The following is a 21,701-nucleotide window of genomic DNA, read 5'->3' on the forward strand; positions in this document are numbered from 1 at the left end:
GAGTAGCTGGGACTACAGGAGCACACCACCACGTCTGGCTAATCTTTAAATTTTTTATAGAGATAGGGTCTCACTCATTATGTTGCCCAGGCTGGTCTTGACTCCTGGCCTGAAGAGATCCTCTCCACCTTGGCTTCCCTAAGTGCTACGATTACAGGCGTAAGCTGTGCTCAGCTGTGCTCAGCTCACAGTACTCTTCATCCTCCTCTTTCCCTGCTTTTTTTCTTATAACGTTTATTACCAGCTGACATATTTTCTTTATCATCAGTTTGTCTCTCTGCATTAGAATGCAAGCTCCATGAGTGAGACTGAACTGCGGTGTCCCTATTGCCTATCAGAATGCTTAGCACATGGTGACCCTTAAATAAATATATGAATAACTACTCATACCTTATTTTACATTTGAAAGGAAGGAATGAAGTAATGAAGGGAAAATGAAGGGGGGAAAAGGCCATCTTTTAACTTAACTGCCTATTTTGTTCACCAGACTTGGCTTAAATGGTTTTGGCTAGGTTTTTTGTTGTTGTTGTTGTTGTTTTGAGACAGAGTCTCATTCTGTTGCCCAGGCTAGTGTTGTGGTGTCAGCCTAGCTCACAGCAACCTCAAACTCCTGGGCTCAAGTAATCCTACTGCCTCAGCCTCCCGAGTAGCTGGGACTACAGGCATGTGCCACCATGCCCAGCTAATTTTTTCTATATATTTTTAGCTGTCCTGCTAATTTCTTTCTATGTTTTTAGTAGAGACGGGGTCTCTCTCCTGCTCAAGCTGGTCTTGAACTCCTGAGCTCAAACGATCCACCTGTCTTCGCCTCCCAGAGTGCTAGGATTACAGGCATGAGCCACCATGCCCAGCTGGTTTTTGGCTAGTTTTAAAAAATCAAATGCATTCACTACAGGCCAAGATCAGCTGACCCCATGGATGGGCAGTTACTAAAGCAAATGAGTTACCTCCGAGTTGCAGGGCCCATTTGGCATGATTTCCTGAGGCTGGGTAAGATTCCTCATAGAGGGCAGAGTGATTACACTTTTGTTGATGAGGCAGAACAACTCAGCTCGATCTTCAGAGCCAAACAGCAAATGGACATCTTGGTAACTAAGAAAAGACAGTTTGGTGACAGCAAGCTGGGAAAAGGGTTTGACTTGATATTCATGAGCAGGGATCAAAGTTACAAAAAAGAGAAGGGTAAACTGGCTGGGGGGTCATTCTGATAGAAGAGATAAATGGCTTGTCAGTCTGCTTAGAGAAATCTCGCAAAAGGTTAGAGAAGAGATCCCCCCAAGAAGTAAGCAAAGCAAAATCCTTCCAGGCTTTCCTTCAGTTCATCTGCAGAGGGAAAGCTGCTACAGTCTAGCATGGTAAGTCACAATTTTCCAAAGCATACTCTGTGGAATGTTAGTTTGGGCAACAGTGGGTTGAACCAAGCTAAAAACTTTTTAACTACAGGACTTCTCAGGACCTGCAATCAGTTTAATCACTGCAAAACAAATCTCCAAGACAGGTAAACAGCAGGCAGCCCTTCCAAATTTCTTAGACCTTGGAACTTGAATGTCATGAAACATACGGAAGTAACTTGGCACTGAATATACTTTGGGCAAATCTGAACCCCAAAGAAGTTCCAATAAAGTCTTTCACATATTGATGGCAGCATACATCAAATCAAAGTTTGTACTCAAAAACATGGATTTGGCTTCCCCTTATTTATCTAAATAGTTTTCAAAAGTTAAAAATACAGAACATGTCAGTTGTCTCTGGCATTGGCCCTGAATGAGGAACCAGGATGCACATGTAGGGGGCATGTGGGCATCACCTGAGATCAGTAATGGTGACAAAGACCTCCTGGCACACAGGGCTGAATAGAGAATGCGAGGCCTCCTCTTGCACCAGTACCTGCAATGAGAAGGAAAGAACTTGGGAGAGTTGAGAATGTATCCATTCATTAGGCCAGAGCTGATCAGAGATGTGGGTGGCATGTAAGAACAATAGCAGGTCCTTCAGTTGGCCCTACTCTTTGGCTCCACAGGACCGGCTGCAGGATGGTGGCAGAGTTAGGGGTTTATTCTCTCGAGCCAGAGCCCCAACCCTGGCTCTGCCTCTTACCAGCTGTTTGAGCTGACATGAGTTATTTAACTTCCTGGTACCTCCGTTTCCTTAACCATGAAACTAGGTAACAGTACTACTTACCTTCATGGGGTGGCTATGAGTACTAAATGAGCTAATTCATGATACCTACTAGCCCTCCTTAATTGTTATTATCTGTTATTCATTATTTTTATTACCAGTGATTATTTCTACTTTAGGCATTCTAACTCCGCTTTCTAGTAAACTAGTCATCTCTGCTTTCATGTCTCATATTATTCTGAGTTACTTGTCCTGGAAAAGGAATAACTTTCCAAATTAGAAATTGGTAGAGGGAAAACTGCTTGGAAAATCTGCAGTGATACAGAGGGGAAAACAGGGACTTTGGAGTGGAAAGTCTCAGGGGTGAGCATTGGTTCTGCCACTCGATGTGTGACCCTGACCATGTCATTTAACTGCTCGAGTGCCTCATTTGCATGAGGGAATGAGACATATTTCAGGGAGTTGATGTGCGGAGCAAATGTCAATGGCTTTTGTGGAAGCCTCTTTGGGAACTGCCTCCATCCCACAGGAATGGGCACTCAGAGCCATGTGTCTGCCAAGTCATTCTGTCCCACTGTCCAGGAGTAGATACTAAGGTCAACTGGATTCTCTCAGGAATCAGGACAATGTGCTTCATTCTCAGTCTGGCTGTACTTCTAAAAGGAAATTTAAAATTTGGGAGCACTAGTTCCTATGGACAAGGTAACATATATGGCCAATTTTGGGGCGAGGCTGGGGCTGGGTGAGGTGACTTACACCTGTAATCCTAACACTCTGGGAGGCCGAGGCAGTAGGATTGCTTGAGGTGAGTTCGAGATCAGCCCGAGCAAGAGCAAGAGCAAGATCCTGTGTGTAGTGAAAATGGAAAAAAAAAAATTAGCTGGGCAATTAAAAATAGAAAAAATTATCTGGGCGTGGTTGCATGCTCTGTAGTCCCAGCTACTCAGGAGGCTAAGCCAGGAGGATTGCTTGAGCCTAGGAGTTAAGGTTGTAGTGAGCTATGATGATGCTATGGAACTTTAGCCTGATAGAAGAGATAATAGGGTAATAGGGCGAGACTCTTGCCTCAAAACAAAAATAAAAACAAAGGAGAAAAGATAAAAGATGGAGAAAAAGTTCTCCCTGAGTTTGTGGAAGCTTTTTATTTTCTAGATAAATTCCCTTTCTGGGGCAGGCTGCTCTTCCTTGTTGTAGGGTTCTGGAGAACACTCAGTGATCCTTGGAACAAATCTCCTCTTTGGTGTTTCAACTTGCCTCTAGTAGATGTCTCTTACTGCCACCAAAAAGACTTCACGAGGAATTTAGGAGGCAGTTAAGGCCAGGCACGGTGGCTCCTGCCTGTAATCCTAGCACTCTGGGAGGTCGAGGCGGGCAGATCGCCCAAGGTCAGGAATTCAAAACCAGCCTGAGCAAGAGTGAGACCCCATCTCTACCATAAATAGAAAGAAATTAATTGGGCAACTAAAAAAAAAAAATATATATATATATATATATATATATATATATATATATAAAATTAGCCAGGCATGGTGGCACATGCCTGTAGTCCCAGCTACTTGGGAGGCTGAGGCAGCAGGAGTGCTTGAGCCCAGGAGTTTGAGGTTGCTGTGAGTTAGCCTGACGCCACAGCACTCTAGCCCAGGCAACACAATGAGACTCTGTTTCAAAAAAAAAAAAAAAGAGGCAGTTAAGTGTCAATGTGTATCACCAGGTTCCCCTTCTCACCCCTTTCTTTTTCTCTTCTCACTTTCCAACTCTTGCTCTGACTCAGATCTAGCTGGTGGCCTGCTGCTCTCCTTCACGTACTTCCTCAAGGAGCTCATTCATTTTTATGGCTTTATAGTCTGGAAGGAACAGCATAAGACTGTCTTCAGCCTTGACAGTTCTCCCAGGGCTCTCCTGGCCCACATCTAGTTATCTCAAGGACACACCTTTCTAGCCTTTGATAGTTGTCAATGGTGCCCTTTCCCAGGGCTCATTAAAGAGGTGATTTATGACTTTTTCTCTTTTGTTCAAGCCCTACATCCCAGCTACAGCCACTCCCTGCTCTGCACTGTCTGGTTTCTGGGACTGTCCTTTTCTAGAGCCATATCCCTCACATGTGGATGAAGGCAGTGTCTCTTAGCTGAACCCTCAGGCCTGCCGTTCCCTCTGACTTCAATCTACTTGACCCACTTCTGCCAGAATCTTTTTTCTTTTTTAAATGACTTGGGTATTAAAGGCTTATTATTTGTTCACAATTATGCTAGCCACTACGGGGAATTCAGAAGTGAGACTATTTTTTTGTTTGTGAAGTACTTGTATGGTAGAAAACTCTTTAGGTGACTGCCCAGATCACAACAATCACCCCTTCTCTCTGGGAATGCCTCCAACACACAGGGAGGGATGCCCAGAAGTCATACCATTACTATATGATCCTGCCCTTAGACATATGTGATTGATGCAGGGGTGGAAAACAGACCAGTCTGGGACAATCAGATTCTCTCTTGCAGTTTGGAATTTTAGAGTGACAGAGAGTGGGTTTGAACTGCTAAAGGTTTGAGTCATGTTGATGGTAGAGCAACCCCTGCCTGAGACCCCTGGAGCTGTGCTGGAACTTGCTCCTACCTCCAGGCAACCCCTGGTCTGCTATCACTATGGATTAGTTTGTATTTTTTAGAATTTTATGTAAATGGAATCACACAGCATATCATCTTTTCCCATCTGGCTTCTTTCACTCAGCATAATTATTTTGAGATTCTTCTAAGTTGTAGCATATATCAATAGTTTGTTCCTATTTATTCCTAAGCAGTATTCTATTGAATGAATATACAGTATCACAATTTCTTTATCCACTCATTTGCTGAAGAAGATTTGGGTTTCTTCTAGTGTTTGTCTCTTACATATAGAGCTGCTACGAACATTTGTGTATACATCTTTGTGTGGATGTATGCTTCATTTCACCTAGGAGTGTAATTATGGAATTGCTGGGTCATATGGAAAGTGCTCATCTAACTGCTTAAGAAACTGCTTAACTGTTTTCCGAAGTGGTTGTGCCATTTCATATTCCTACCAGCACTGTATGAGAGTTTTAGTTAATCCATATCCTCACCACTATTTGGTATTGCCTTCCTTTTTTAATTTTAGCCATTCTAATAGGTGTATAGTTGAATCTTATTGTGGTTTTAACTTGCTTTTCCCTAATCACAATGATGGAGCATCTTTTCAGGCACTTACTTATATTCTTTGGTAAAGTGTCATAACAGATTTTTTTCCCTTTTTTCTACTTTCTGTTGTTGGCTTCTTTGGCTCTTTTTATTTGGAGATTTAAGAGCCATGCACTGGTGTGGCTCACAAAAAGATTGACAAATGCCTTAAAGTTTTATTTCTCTGTAATGACCCTGGCTTTTTCCTCCTATAGGTTCCTTAGCAGCACTGCTTCTCCTCTTGGGCATCTTTCCTCTTGGTTGGAAGCCATGCTTTTTCAGCCCCGCAAGGACTTTATAGACTTGTACGATGTTGCAGGATGCAATTTCTCATGGACACTAGCTACCCTTAACTCTTCTAGGGTGAACCCTTTGCCAGCACATACTTTGGTTAATATCTGATGTTGGCATTTCACTACTGGTTGGACAGATCCAAAGGCAAAGCACGGGGCAATTCAGTGGGCTTTTGCTGTCTGAGACTTGCATTTGTGGATTTTCTGAGCTGGCTTGTTGAACCATGTGGCAACCCATTGCTGCCAATTCTAGTGGAAGTGGAAATTTTGAAACATGTCACTTTGGGTGAGTTTTATGGCTGCCTATAGGCCTTTTCCAAGGAGTATACCCAAGCAGAAAGCTGCATTCGTTCTTAAATCTGCATTGTATCATTCTGTACTTCTTTTTTTTTTTTTTTTTTTTGAGACAGAGTCTCGCTTTGTTGCCCAGGCTAGAGTGAGTGCCATGGCGTCAGCCTAGCTCACAGCAACCTCAAACTCCTGGGCTCAAGCAATCCTACTGCCTCAGCCTCCCAAGTAGCTGGGACTACAGGCATGTGCCATCATGCCTGGCTAATTTTTTCTATATATATTAGTTGGCCAATTAATTTGTTTCTATTTATAGTAGAGATGGGGTCTAGCTCTTGTTCAGGCTGGTTTCGAACTCCTGACCTTGAGTAATCCGCCTGCCTCGGCCTCCCAGAGTGCTAGGATTACACGCGTGAGCCACCGTGCCTGGCCTCATTCTGTACTTCTTAATGTATTATTTGGAATGGTTCTCAATCTATTTACTTTTTGAGGTATGGTCATTTCCAGATGGATTATAAACTCTTGGAGATCAAAGATTAAAGCTTCTCGGAAATTTGTAACCTTTATCAAAGCACCATAGTATACTAGATGTAGAAGATCCTTGACAACTGCCTACCATTTAACAAAACTGTTGGCTGGTTAACCTTCAATTTAAAAAGTTAATCATCAATTTAGTTAGCCTTACAGATGCATGGTATGAGAAAGAACTCATATTCCTGGAGTATATAAGAAATCTCAAAATCAGAATTTTAGAGCTTTAGAGAAACTGAAGGGGGCATTTCAGTGATGAAAAAACTAAAGCACGAAGAAGTTAAGTACTTGCTTAAATGCATCACCTGCTTTGTAAAGCCCTTTTGGACCCTTGGACATGGAATTGATCATGCACTCACTCCTCTGTGTCCCCAGTACACCCATTTAAACTTCCGTCAAAGTCCTTGTGACACTTGATTACACCTTCCTTGGCTGCATGAACAGGGATATGTCTTCTTTGACTTTGCAGCCCCAAATCCCAGGATAGTTACTGGAACTGTCAGACACTTAAAAAATGAATGAATGGATGAGTTGGTGGCAGAGTGTGGTTGGAGTAAGTGCAAGCAGGACAAAATACAATGCTAACACTATTACAATCATGTTTCTCAAATGCATAATGTATGTTAGTTACCATGTTACATGGCTTACATTTATTTCTTATTTAATACTGACAATAGCTCTGTGAAGCAGATATTGCTATTCTTATTTTATAGATGAGGAAACTGAGGCATTGACAAGTAATTTCTGAAAATTATACAACTAAAAAGAAGCAGAGTGCTGGGAGTTAGCTATGCTCCCAGCAAAAACAGGTCCCTGGCAGAATCGTCGCAAGAGATTTGGAAATAATAGAAATAGAAAAATAATAGAGAATAGAGAAATAACTGAGACAAGAGACAATGCATAGTTTAAAAAGATGGGTGAGTCAGGGGTCCTCCAGCATTCCCATGAGCTGTGAGGCCCTGAGTGAAGTCCCGTGTCAGTATTTATTGGTGCAGCGATTAGTTGTCAGTGGTTACAGATTTACATAATAATAGATAATTCGTTTAGGTTTTAAGTCTCCCCAAAAGTTTGTAGAGATCCCTTAATTAACTCTATTTACGTGAGCAAACAGTTACTATTATTTTTCTAAGATAAACTTCTAAACCCTAAGATAAAATTATCAATTAGCAGAAAGACTAAACAGAAATATAGAGGCTATATATTTCTTTATTTAGTTTCTTGTTGATTGAGACAAGTGGTCAGGAGTGAAGCAGGAACTGTCCCTAAGGCCAATTGTCTCTAGCTACAGGTGACTGCCAGGCAGGCATTCTTTGATCAGTCCTCAACCTGTGACCCCATACTGAGCCCATGTCTTACACAAGCATCAGGCGCAGGCCTACAGGTCTGGAGACGGGCATCACCATGCAAACACTCCTGAACGGTGAGATGCCCTCCTATGGTGAGGCAGCTTTTGGTCTGTGAACTAACATGTTCACATATTCCTTCAAGGCAAAGCCCTGCAAAACTCCTGATATCTTTTATTTCTTTATCTTCCAACAGCAGAGTAGGCACTTGATTACAGAGACTGTCTCAGATCCCACTGCTTGATTAATGAGAATGCAGCATCAGCCTTGCTGAGAAATTTAAATTCTATTTCTCTCCTTTCTACTCTTCTTTTAATTGGTTTTCAAGGATGATTATATTTGAGGGGTATCCCTGAGTATTTCTCCTCATGCAGAAATACTGAAATGAGTTCAAGGGAATGTATAACACAGGTGAAGGCACTAAAACATGTTTTGGCCAAGTCACTGAATTTCTTCTGTAGTCCTAATAATTTGTGATAAGGTCATAAATACTTACATTTAGGATATGCACAATGTTTGCTATGTGGCTGTGAATGAATGATTCTGCAGTTTCATCATAAGATAAAGTTTGGCTGAGAGAAGACAAAGATCTTAGGAATGTCAGCTTTTCAAGTTCACCCTGAATTTGTAGAAAAATGATAAAAACACAGTTATACACTATTATCTGACAATTGTACAGGGCTTTTGAAAAGTTTCTTGGAATGTTTTAAACATCTGACCTCTCATTCAATCCTATATCAGTCTTTTTTTTTTTTTTTTTTTTTAGTCTGCTTGCCAGGGTGACATATCAGTCTTTTATTATAAGGAATGAATAAATGACAGAGGATTTCAGTGAAATTCCTTGTCTACTGGCCCTGCCTTGATTGGAACCTCATTCTTCCTCACAGCTAGATACTAAGTGCTCCTTTATGGCTCTCCCCATCTTTAGCCTTTGCTTTCCTACCTACCTGCCCTGTGCAGTGCTGCCTGATTAAGCTTCTTAAAGGTGATCTCTGAAGCTGTTACTTCTAGTTCTTTTGATGTCATTAAAGATTCATTATTTTGTCTTTAAGGTTTGCTAAAATGCAAGTTCTGATGTGAAGAATAAAATCTCTTTTTGGATTAACATTCTCTTTTTCTGATTATGAAAGCAATATCTCTTTATCATAGAAACTTTGAAAAAATAATGTGTAAATTAAAAAATAAAAGAAACCAATTCCACAACCTTGGGAAAATTTCTTCCAGTCCTTTTCTCCTGCACATAGATGATGTGAACTGGTACAAGTTCTCTGGAGAGCACATAGCAATCCACTAAAAAGAAGGCCCCATTCTCTCTCATATCGAGTAGCATATTCTCTGTTCTAGTTTTGCCCCCCCCCCCAATTCATTTCCCCAGTTGTTGCCTGATTCATCTTTCTCAAATGCAAATTTGGTCAGGTAACTCCCCATCCAGAATCTTTCAACGGCACCCATAGAAGTTGAGGCCCTCCCCAACATTACCCCAGCTGATCTCTTCAAATTTGGCTCTTGCCCTGTGGCATTCTGAACTCTAGCCAAATTAACTTTTATGCTGCTCTTTCCTGCTTCTGGGCTTTGCACCTTTTGACTTCTCTATACATTTCTTCTTGCTTACTGACTAAAATCAGTATATATTTAAAGAATCTGATCATGCAGTTTCTTCTGAAGCAGGATCAGGTGCCCTTCCTAAGTGTATCTATAAACCACATGAGTAAATCACTATCAAGGCATTTGTGATGCTCTGACATCATTACCTTCTTATCTATTTTCCTGACTGACTGTGGAGTCAGGTCAAGGCAGGGAATGGACTTTTTTGTTTTAATTTACTGCAGCAATTCAAGCCCTTCATTAATTATAAAGAAATGCAAATAAAGCCTTGCTGACATGAAGTATAATGACTAGTCCAAGTCAAAAGTGAAGACCAATGTGCTGGCTTTAGGTGTTTTATTTTTTATTAGCATTCTACATAAAGAAAATGTATAGCTTGGTGAATTTTCACAAATCAAAAACACGTGTGTAACTAGCAACAGATTATGATAAGCATTCCAGAACTGTTCCTCATCCTCTCTTCCAGTGGAGGCTCAGTTTTTTTTTATATTGTAAATTGACAAATTATATTGTATATATTTATAGGATACAAAGTGATATTATGATTTTTTTAAAGTGTCATACAACAAAATTGATTTTTTTATGGAGGAGTGTATGGATCTATGCCTTGTATTACATGCATACATAAGTGGAAACACCACCACAACCAAGATATAGAACAGATCCATCACCTTCAAAACTTCTCAGGTGCTATTACTTTATGTCATACTCCCTTCCCCATCCCTAATTTCTGGGAATCACTGATCTGTTCTCTATCACTATAGTTTTGTCTTCTAGAGAATGCCACGTAACTGGAATCATATAAAATAGTATGCAACCTTTTGTGACTGGCTTCTTTAACTCAGCATAATGCATCTGAGCTTCACCTAAGTTGTTGCAGGTATCAATAGTTCATTTGTTTTATTGCTGAATAGTATTCCGCTTCATGGATGTTCCCTAGTTTGTTTACTTATTGAATAGACTTTTTTTTTTTTGAGACAGAGTCTCACTCTGTTGCCCAGACTAAAGTACCGTGGTGTCAGCCTAGCTTACAGCAACCTCAAACTCCTCAAGCAATCCTTCTGCCTCAGCCTCCCAAATCGCTGGGACTACAGGCATGCACCACCATGCCCAGCTAATTTTTTTATATATATTTTCAGTTGTCCAGCTAATTTCTCTCTATTTTTAGTAGAGATGGAGTCTCACTCTTGCTCAGGCTGGTCTCGAAATCCTGACCTTATGCTAGGATTATGGGCGTGAGCCACCATGCTGGGCCTGAATAGACTTTTTAAATCTTACCACTCCAACTTCTTCCGAGTGCCTAGCACAATGTCTTATAAATGGTAGGTACTCATTCCTTTCTTGTTGATTGGCTGAATGGGATTTAAAAGCCATATAAAGGTGAAATCACTGGGAACACTAACCAGAGAGGAGTTACTGTGATACTTGCTTCTTGTGAAGCTTCAGGCTAAGTAAGCTACTACCCAGTAGGATGAGAAATGCTAAGATACAGAGGTAAAACAAATGGATTCACTTGTTCTTCTATTAGATTGGTAATGATTAAAAACAAAAAAAGTAATAGTGATTTTGGACAGTTGTAAGCACCTAGCATTTAATATATTTTGCTGGTGAGACTATAAATAGGCTTAACATTCTTGGGGCATAATTTAATAGTATCTATTAAAAGCCTAGAAAAGGTACATACCCTTTGATTCAGCAATAGCACATCTAGGAATTTACCCTAGAGAAATCATCTGAGGGGTACACAAAAACCCACAATGAATATTTGTCCAATCTGGGAGGCTGAGGTGGGAGGATCACTCAAGGTCAGGAGTTCGAGATCCTCCTGAGCAAGAGCAAGACCCTGTGTCTACTAAAAAATAGAAAGAAATTAACTGGCCAACTAAAAATATATAGAAAAAATTAACTGGGCATGGTGGCACATGCCTGTAGTCCTAGCTACTCGGGAGGCTGAGGTAGGAGGATCACTTGAGCACTGGAGTTTGAGGTTGCTGTGAGCTAGGCTGATGCCACAGCACTCTAGCCCAGGCAACAGAGTGAGACTCTGTCTCAAAAAAAAAAAAAAAAAACACAAAAAAAACCCCAAAGAATATTTGTCAAAGGACTATAATAACAAAAAACTGGAAAGAAACTAAATAGCTAATAATGGGGTATTAGGATATTCATTTCCTTATATATTCCTTATTTGTTTTACTGTTCTTAGACTAAAGATCAAAATTCTTATTCTGGTTTCCAAGGGCTGCCTTCATCTCTTCAGCCTCACCTGGTACCACCCTCCCCTTTCATCACCATGATTTAAACATACTGGTCTTAGTTCTTCAAGCATGCTGTGCTCCTTTCTGCCACAAAGTTGTTAAAGATATGCTTTCCTATTTCTGGAACACTAACCCCAGTTCTAACTTCTAGTTTTTCCTATTCATTCCTCAGATCTGATGTCAAGGGTTACTTCCTTGCAGATGCCTTCCCTTACCCACAGATAAGTTCTTCTGTTACATGCTCTCATACATGCATGAATGAATGAATGATTCACCTAAACAGTGGAATACTGTACAGCTATTAGGTAGAATAATATTGGTCTATAGTTACTGACCTAGAAAAGGTTTTTTCTTCTACCATATACGATGGTTTTCCCCTATAATTACATGCATTTGTATGAAAAGATATAAAAGTCTAAAAATATATAAAGTGATATGTTAACAGTAGTTAACTCAGGAGAATCTGACTAGAGAAGATTAACTTTTAATTTTTATTACAGTTTTATTTTTATATGAATTTTAAATTTTATACATATAAATATAATTTAGAAATATATAAAATATATTCATTATGAATATAAAACAAACATGTTTTATAATCTATAATATAAAATTATTTGCATAATAAAGAAATAATATATGTTTAAAATATTTGTTAAAATGGAGGAATAAGTTAGACAACGCGTAAGGATTGCTTGTGCATACCTTTAGCTCACCATTAAAAACTGCCTGGATGGACTGGATCAGCTTCTCAATGATGGCCTGGCTGAGGGGTTCCTGGTGGGTTGGGTATCTGAAGCTACATGAGAAGGACTCTGGAGGAGGTCCAGGGATGTCAGAGATATCCAAGTCTAATATCGAAAGAAAGACACTGGGTGACGCCTCCATACTGAGTAAAGTATGGTTTAGCAGGGAGCACCACTAAACATCAGGATAGACAGGTCCTGTTCTCACCTTTACTACTTGATCTACGACTTGACCAAGTCCCTTCCCTTCTCTGAATCTCAGTTTTCTCAATTACAAATTCAATGTTCTCTAAGGGCCTCCTAAACTACAAGAACTTTCGGGATTGAGCAGTAGCAGAATAGTTAAGAGCGTGGACTTTCAATCTCAGTTTGAGACTAGTTTGAATCTTAGCTCTACCAATTTATTAGTTGTATGACCTTTATCAAGTTAGTTTGCCTCCTGGAACATTAAATTTCCTCATCTGTAAATAAAACAGGGTTACTGTAAGAATTAAAGGAAGTAATACAAGCAAAGAACTGATTCCAGTATCTGGCACATAGTAAGCACTTAAATGGTTGATATTGTTCAAACTCAAAAGTCTACAACTCTGTAGTGACAAGAGCTTAAAATACAGTAGCAGCCCCTTGCTGATCCTTATCTCTTCCCACTGGAGCAGGCCGCAGTATGTGTTGGAGGTAGCTTCTTCTCCACCTGGGACAGCACAGGCTCCACTGCCCATCTGCCTAGGCTCAGAACCTGGCTCTGTCTCTTTCTAGCACTCTGACTATGTGTGACCTTAGCTTCTCTGGGCCTTATTTCTTCATCTCCAAAAATGGGGATGATAATAGAAACTACTTACCCCATTTGGCTGATACAGAGTTAACACCAAGGAAGTGTCAGCAAATATTACCCCTTTGTTCCCTGAGTGACAATGATGACAGCGGTATCATTTTTCTCTTCATTTACCTTTACATCCTATCTCCTCTATTTTCCAATATAAAATTTCTTATTCCTATTAGGCTAATAGTATTACTATTTCCTCCTTTTTTTTTTTTTTTTTTTTTTTAAAGCAAAGGAGTTTATGTATACTATTTCCTCCTTAACACATCTATCATCTGAGGATTTCTGCTACTCTACTTTTATAATTTTTTAGTCTCCTGAATGCCTTTTTTTTTTTACAAACTCCTCCTACTCTTTGCCACATTCTTGTCATCTACTAAGAGCAATACTTGAAACCATGTTCTTGCTCACCTCTGATCTTTACATAGGCTCTTTCTTCTGCCTGCATTTTTCTCCTTCCTTTCTCCCACCTTCCCTTACCTCTCCTTTCCTTGCTAACTACTACTCTTTCTTCAAGAACTCAGCTCCAGGATGCCTTTCCAGTATCCCTTCTGCCCATTTTAGTAGGTATCCTTGTGCTCATTAATAAACCTCTCTGTTTCCACTCTGGTCCCCCTCCCCATCTCACAGATTACACCTAGTTCCAATTGTGTACATTGCGTCTGTCCTGTTCACTGCTGCATCTCCAGCAGCTACATTAAATTTAGAGCACAGGAGGGCTTCACTATTTGCTGAGCGAATATATGAATGAATGAATATAGCTCCTCAAACACACTAGGTCTTTCTGTCTTGTGCACATGCTGTTTCATCTGTCTAGAATGCCTATCCCTTTACTTATATGGGTTACTCTTTCATATCCTTGAGGCCTCCTCTATGTTTAAATAGCACTGCTCATACAGGTGTTCTCTGACATCCATAAAGTAGGTTCTCATCTCCCTTATTTTTGGTCTCAGCTTCTTGTTTAATTTTTCCATAGTGCTTACTACAACTTGAAGTTACTTTAGTTACTATTTACTTTGTTGTTATTGTTTTTTTGGAGAAAGAGTCTAGCTCTGTTGCCCAGGCTGGAGTGCAGTGGTGTCATCATAGCTCACTGCAACCTCAAACTCCTAGGCTCAAGCAATACTCCTGCCTCAGCCTCCCAAGTAGCTAGGACTAAGACACGAGCCACCTCATCCAGCTAATTTTTTCTATTTCTGGTAGAGACAGGGTCTCACTGGTGCTCATGCTGGTCTCAAACACCTGGCCTCAAGCAATCTTCCCACCTTGGCCTTCCAGAATGCTAGTATTACAGTAGTGAGCCATCATGCCCGGCCTGTTTACTTTTTTGGTGTTTTTTCTTAGTATAATGTAAGTTCTGTGAGGGCAAGGACCATGTCAGCTATGTTCGCTGTTATATGCCCAGCACCTTGTATTCAATAAATGTTTGTAGAATAAATGAAAGACAGTTATTCTACAGCTCAATCCAGACACCACCTTCTGCATGAAGTCTTCCCTCTCTATATCAACCCACACTCTCCTTTGCCTTCTCAGAATAATCTCCCAAGCACTCAAATTCTGCTGCAGAGTCTGTAAGACTGTCTGTCTCATTTTCGATACATCTAGAATAACACATCTTACCTTACCAGCTGTATTCCAAAGTCTCAAAGTCAGGTATCAAATTCATTGTCTAAGTCTAGTCAAGGGCTGGTCACCCAGCAAGTACTCAATCAATACCTCTTGGCTTGACTTGAAAAGAGATTTCCTCACCACTCTCCCTCTTTTAAAGTCCTTTCCCCTTTTCACCTGTAAATTCAGAGCTGTTTGGACCTTCTTTAATATCCTCTAAGTTGGTCAGCTGCAAGTCCACACTTCCCGAATCATTGTCAGAAGCACAAGGGATCACTACTTCTTCCTGACCAGGGCTCCTAGGAATAAAGAAGAGATTAGAGAAATTAGTTTTTCAGGACTGCTTCTCTCTCATCATTTAATTGAAAGCCTAAATATCACCTTCTCAGAGAGGCACTTAATCATCTAGATTAAGCACCTCCCTCTACCTAGCCCCACATTTAATTTCTTATTTTTTTCTCATAGTATTTAACCATCACCTACAATTATCTTTTTCATTCGTGTGTGTTTGACTGTCTGCTATCAGACTGCAAGCTCCACTAGAGGAGGAAACCTTGTCTACATGGTCACAGTTTTATCTCCAGCACCTGGCATACTGTCAGCCTCAGGGGAAGTGAATGGATGGGTGAGAAACACTATGCTGCTGTTAAAAACAGATTGAGGTAGAATATCTCACCCAACCTCCCTCAATCCCCTTACCCTTTCCTACTTTTTCTTTTTTCCGTAGCACATAACACTTATTAATATATCATTCAGTTATTTATGGTGTTCATTGTTTATCAGCTATTTCTTCCTGCTAAAATATAAGATCCATGAGAACAAGGATCTTTGGCTGCTTTGTTCATGAATATATCCCAAGAGCCTAGAACAGTATCTGGTGCACCATAATGCTCAATAAATATTGGCAGAGTGGATGAGTACATTTATATTTACTGAATGTTTAGCATAATGAATGAAAAAGCAAGTTGCCAAACAGTTGACATAATATGACCCTAATTTTATTAAAAAAATAGTGGTAAGTATGTGTATGTGTGTATACACACAGAGAAACATACGTGTGCGCGCGCACACACACACACACACACGTTGGGATACATGTAGAAAAACTTACCAAATTCAAACCAAACATCTGTGGAGTGAAATTGTTGAGAGAAAATTTTGGTTTTTAAATTTCTATATTGCATGAATATTTTACATTGGCATTAATATTAGATGTGGAGCAAACAGAAATAATATAAATTGCAGTTGGCAGTGTACATTGGTACTACCACTTTGGAAATAATTATCTAGTAAACTTGAAGGTGTACATACACTATGACTCACTCTTCCATTCCTAGGAATATATTCCAGTGAAATTCTTACACATGTATACCAGGAATATGTATAAGAATCTTCATAGCAGTATTTATCATAGTAAATATCTGGAGACACCCAATGGCCTATCAACAATAGAACAGAAAAACTGTGCTATCCAGTAAAGTACTTAAAGGAGTGAAAAATAATGAATTCTAGCTATACACAACAAAACAGACAAATCTCACAATGTTAAGAGAAAAGAAAGTCATGAAAAAAACGCAGAAAATTCCATTTATATAAAATTAAGAAATATGTACAACTAAATAAATACTTCTTAAAACTATAAACATACAAGGTAAAACTATGAAGAAAAACAACAAAACAATATAATCTGCAGGATGGGTACTTCTCAGAGAGGAAGGAAGGAGGTGGAATGGGTAGGACCAGAAGGAGAACTTCAAAGTTATGGTTATGTTCTTTCTTTCTTTTTTTTTTAATAAAAAGAAATTTCTGAAGATGGCGGACGAGAAACACGGCCAGACAGAGTGTCTCTGCAGAAAAGACAGATTTTGGGCCGGGCATGGTGGCTCACACCTGTAATCCTAGCTCTCTGGGAGGCCGAGGTGGGCGGATTGCTCAAGATCAGGAGTTCAAAACCAGCCTGAGCAAGAGTGAGACCCCGTCTCTACTATAAATAGAAAGAAATTAATTGGCCAACTAATATATATATATATAAAAATTAGCCGGGCATGGTGGCAAATGCCTGTAGTCCCAGCTACTTGGGAGGCTGAGGCAGCAGGATTGCTGGAGCCCAGGAGTTTGAGGTTGCTGTGAGCTAGGCTGACGCCACGGCACTCACTCTAGCCTGGACAACAAAGCGAGACTCTGTCTCAAAAAAAAAACAAAAAAAAAAAAAAAAAAAAGAAAAGAAAAGACAGATTCTAGCAGAAATTAGAAGAAAGAAGCAAGAAGACGAGAAAACAGCGGACAAGGGTCGGAAGGAGAGGTACCTGAGACCACGGGAGACTCCATGGGAGGAGGCTGTGGAGGAGAACTGGAAGCTGAGACCGCAGGAGCAGCCCAGAGACCAGTGGGAAGGCTTTTCCTGGAAGCAGAGAACAGAACTTTGACCCCCACTAACTACATTGGTGGTGCCTGAGGGCAGGCTTACCCAACCCAGCTCCAGCCAGACTCTCTCCTAGACCAGCCCTCTAGAGTGCCTCTCTACAGGAACAAGAGCTGATAACAGGACACAAAAACAACAGCAGAGCCAGCTCCTACAAGCAAGCGCCACCTACTGACAGGGAGGACATCCTGCACACCCTTTTCACCGCACCTACTGACTCATTATACAGGGAGTGGTCAAATCTCACCCACAGACACCACCTACCAGCTCAGAAACTAAACAAGACGTGTGAATACCCAAATGAAAACCTAAAGGAAAGAAACAACAACTGATCTACATGGGAAGAAACCAGCGAAGGAACTCCAGAAATATGAAGAACCAAATGGAAAACACCCCCCCAAAGAGGAACACCAGCCCCCTAGAAACAGACACCAACAAAAATCAGGCAACCAAAATGACAGAAGAGGAATTTTGAATGTGGAGCATAAGAAAATTCAATGACCTGCAAGATCAACTCAATAACCAACACAAAGAAACCACAAAAAGCCTCCAGGACCTGGAACAAAAGTTCACTAAAGAAATCGACACAATAAAGAAAAATTTAACCGAATTACTGGAAATGAAGAATCAATTCAGGGAACTACAAAATACAGTGGAAAGTCTCAAGAACAGGGTAGATCAAACAGAAGAAAGAATCTCAGAGATTGAAGACAACATCCTCCAATTAAATAAATGAGTCACAGAGATAGAGCAGAGAAACAAGAGAAAAGAGCAAAGCCTACAAGAGATGTGGGATTACGTGAAGAAACCTAACGTGAGGGTCATAGGGTTACCAGAAGGGGAAGAAGACAACACTAAAGGGTTGGACAAGCTATTTGAAGATATAATAGAGGAAAATTTCCCAGGCCTTGCTCAAAATCTCGATATACAAGTTCAAGAAGCTCAGAGGACCCCTGGGAGATTCAATGCAAACAGGAAGACATCACGACATGCAGTCATCAGACTGACCAAAATATCAACTAAAGAGGCCCTTCTAAGAGCTGTAAGACGAAAGAGGCAAGTAACATACAAGGGAAAGCCAATTCCAATAACACCAGACTTCTCTACTGAGATTTTACAAGCAAGGAGAGACTGGGGCCCCATTCTCACTCTTCTGAAACAAAACAATGCCCAGCCTAGAATCTTATTCCCTGCAAAACTAAGCTTCATATATGAAGGAGAAATAAAGACATTCTCAGACAAGCAAAGTCTCAGAGAATTCACCAAGACAAGACCAGCCCTACAAGAAGTACTCAAAACAGTGTTACGTACAGAACACCATAATAAAAACTCACGAATATAAAAACAACCAAAACCCAAAGATTGAAGGCCAGATATTACAATGGCTCAAGAGAAAAATCAAAGCAACAACATCCAACCCAACAGAATGAACAATAATCTACCTTACCTATCAGTTCTCTCAATAAATGTGAATGGCTTAAACTCTCCACTCAAGAGACATGGGCTGGCTGAATGGATAAGAAAATACAGGCCATGGCCCGGCGCGGTGGCTCACGCCTGTAATCCTAGCACTCTGGGAGGCTGAGGTGGGCGGATTGCTCGAGGACAGGAGTTTGAAAGTGGCCTGAGCAAGAGCAAGACCCCGTCTCTACTATAAACATAAAGAAATTAATTGGCCAACTAATATATATAGAAAAAATTACCTGGGCATCGTGGCACATGCCTGTAGTCCCAGCTAATTGGGAGGCTGAGGCAGAAGGATTGCTTGAGGCCAGGAGTTTGAAGTTGCTGTGAGCTAGGCTGACGCCACGGCACTCGCTCTAGCCTGGGCAACAAAGCGAGACTCTGTCTCCAAAAAAAAAAAAAAAAAATACAGGCCAAGTATGTGCTATCTACAGGAAACACATCTAACCTACAAGGATGCATATAGACTAAAAGTAAAAGGGTGGAGATCAGTATTCCAAGCAAGTGTAAACCAAAAAGAAGGCTGGCGTGGCAGTTCTAATTTCAGACAATTTAGTTTTTAAACCAACAAAAGTAGTGAAAGACAAAGAGGGTCATTATATAATGGTGAAGGGCACACTTCAACAAGAAGAGATAACAATTTAAAATATATATGCATCCAACTTAGGTGCACCCAGATTCATAAAGCAAACCTTACTGAATCTAAGCAAATTGATTAATAGCAACTCCATAATCACTGGAGATATCAACACCCCACTGATGGCACAAGACAGATCCTCCAAACAGAAAATTAATAAAGAAATAATGGACTTAAACAAAACTCTAGAACAATTGGGACTGACTGACATTTACAGGACATTCTACCCAAAATCCACTGAATATATGTTCTTCTCATCAGCTCACGGGACATTTTCTAAGATTGACCATATCCTAGGACACAAAGTAAACCTCAAGAAATTTAAAAAAATAGAAATCATACCATGTATCTTCTCAGATTACAGTGGAATAAAAGTAGAAATCAACCCTAACAGAAACTCACATTTCTACACAAAAACATGGAAATTAAACAACCTCCTACTAAATGATTACTTCATAAATGAAGAAATCAAGATGGAGATTAAAAAATTCTATGAACAAAATGACAATGGAGAGACAAGTTATCAAATCCTCTGGGACACAGCTAAGGCAGTTCTGAGAGGAAAGTTTATCTCTATAAATGCCTATAACCAAAAGTCAAAAAGATCACAAATAGACAATCTAACGAACGACTCAAAGAGCTGGAAAAAGAAGAACAGACCAACCCCAAACCCAGCAGAAGAAGTGAAATCAACAAGATCAAATCAGAACTAAACGAAATTGAAAACAGGAAAGCTATGCAGGAGATTAATAAAACAAAAAGTTGGTTCTTTGAAAAAATAAACAAAATTGACACACCATTGGCTAAGCTAATGAAAAGCAGAAAAGAGAAATCTCTAATAAGCTCCATCAGGAACAAAAAAGGAGATATCACAACTGATCCCAAAGAGATACAAGTTATAATTTATGAATACTACAAAAATCTTTATGCACACAAACTGGAAAATGTGGAGAAAATGGACAAATTTCTAGAAACACACAGCCTCCCTAGGCTCAACCAGGAAGAAATAGATTTCCTGAACAGACCAATCTCAAGAGCTGAAATAGAAACAGCAATTAAAAATCTCCCTAAAAAGAAAAGTCCCGGTCCAGATGGTTTCACACCCGAATTTTACCACACTTACAAAGAAGAACTAGTACCTATCTTGCAGAAACTATTCCACAACATCGAGAAGAACGGAAACCTCCCCGACACCTTTTATGAAGCGAATATTACTCTGATACCAAAACCAGGAAATGATGCAACAAAAAAAAGAAAACTACACACCAATATCCCTAATGAATATAGATGCAAAAATTTTCAACAAAATCTTACCTAACCGAATCCAGATGCTTATCAAAAAAATAATCCATCATGACCAAGTGGGCTTCATCCCAGGGATGCAGCAATGGTTCAACATACGTAAATCTATAAATGCAATTCACCACATAAACAGAAGCAAAAACAAAGACCACATGATTCTTTCAATAGATGCAGAAAACAGGCTGGGCGCGGTGGCTCACGCCTATAATTCTAGCAATCTGGGAGGCCGAGGTGGGAGGATTGCTCAAGGTCAGGACTTCAAAACCAGCCTGAGCAAGAGCGAGACCCCATCTCTACTATAAATAGAAAGAAATTAATTGGCCAACTAATATATACAAAAAAATTAGCTGGACATGGTGGCGCATGCCTGTAGTCCCAGCTACTTGGGAGGCTGAGGCAGAAGGATTGCTTGAGCCCAGGAGTTTGAGGTTGCTGTGAGCTAAGCTGATGCCATGGCACTCACTCTAGCCTGGACAACAAAGTGAGAATCTTGTCTCAAAAAAAAAAAAAAAAAAATAGATGCAGAAAAAGCTTTTGACAAAATTCAACACCCTTTCATGATATGAACACTTAATAAAATAGGCATAGAAGGAACATACCTAAAAATGTTACAAGCCATATATGACAGACCCATAGCCAACATCATACTGAATGGGGAAAAATTGAAAGCATTCCCACTTAGAACTGGAACCAGACAAGGCTGCCCACTATCTACACTTCTGTTCAACATAGTGCTGGAAGTCCTGGCTACAGCAATCAGACAGGAAAGTGGAATTAAAGGTATCCAAATAGGGGCAGAAGAGATCAAACTTTCACTGTTTGCTGATGATATGATATTATATCTAGAAAACCCGAAAGATTCAACCAAGAGACTCCTGGAACTGATAAATGAATTTAGTAAAGTCTCAGGATACAAAATCAATACACAGAAATCAGAGGCATTCATATACACCAACAACAATCAAATTGAGAACTAAATCAAAGACTCAATTCCCTTCACAATAGCAACAAAGAAATTAAAGTACCTAGGAATATACTTAGGAGGTAACCAAGGAGGTAAAAGACCTCTACAGGGAGAACTATG

The 21,701-nt window shown here is 40.1% G+C and overlaps 1 protein-coding gene across 1 annotated transcript in view; it reads right to left on the minus strand.

Annotated features, from left to right (window-relative positions):
• The window catches only part of MROH8 (maestro heat like repeat family member 8), a 64,352-nt gene that overhangs the window by 37,697 nt on the left and 4,954 nt on the right, over window positions 1-21,701 (minus strand). Inside the window, exons 2-6 of the mRNA XM_012754956.3 lie at window positions 14,970-15,091; window positions 12,324-12,469; window positions 8,255-8,377; window positions 1,808-1,887; window positions 948-1,092 (exon numbers count right to left, since the gene is read on the minus strand). Of these exons, the coding sequence (XP_012610410.2) occupies window positions 948-1,092; window positions 1,808-1,887; window positions 8,255-8,377; window positions 12,324-12,469; window positions 14,970-15,091 (616 nt within the window). The remainder of the gene's footprint in view (window positions 1-947; window positions 1,093-1,807; window positions 1,888-8,254; window positions 8,378-12,323; window positions 12,470-14,969; window positions 15,092-21,701) is intronic.

Source organism: Microcebus murinus, chromosome 16 (genome assembly GCF_040939455.1).
Source record: "Microcebus murinus isolate Inina chromosome 16, M.murinus_Inina_mat1.0, whole genome shotgun sequence".
NCBI lineage: Eukaryota > Metazoa > Chordata > Mammalia > Primates > Cheirogaleidae > Microcebus > Microcebus murinus.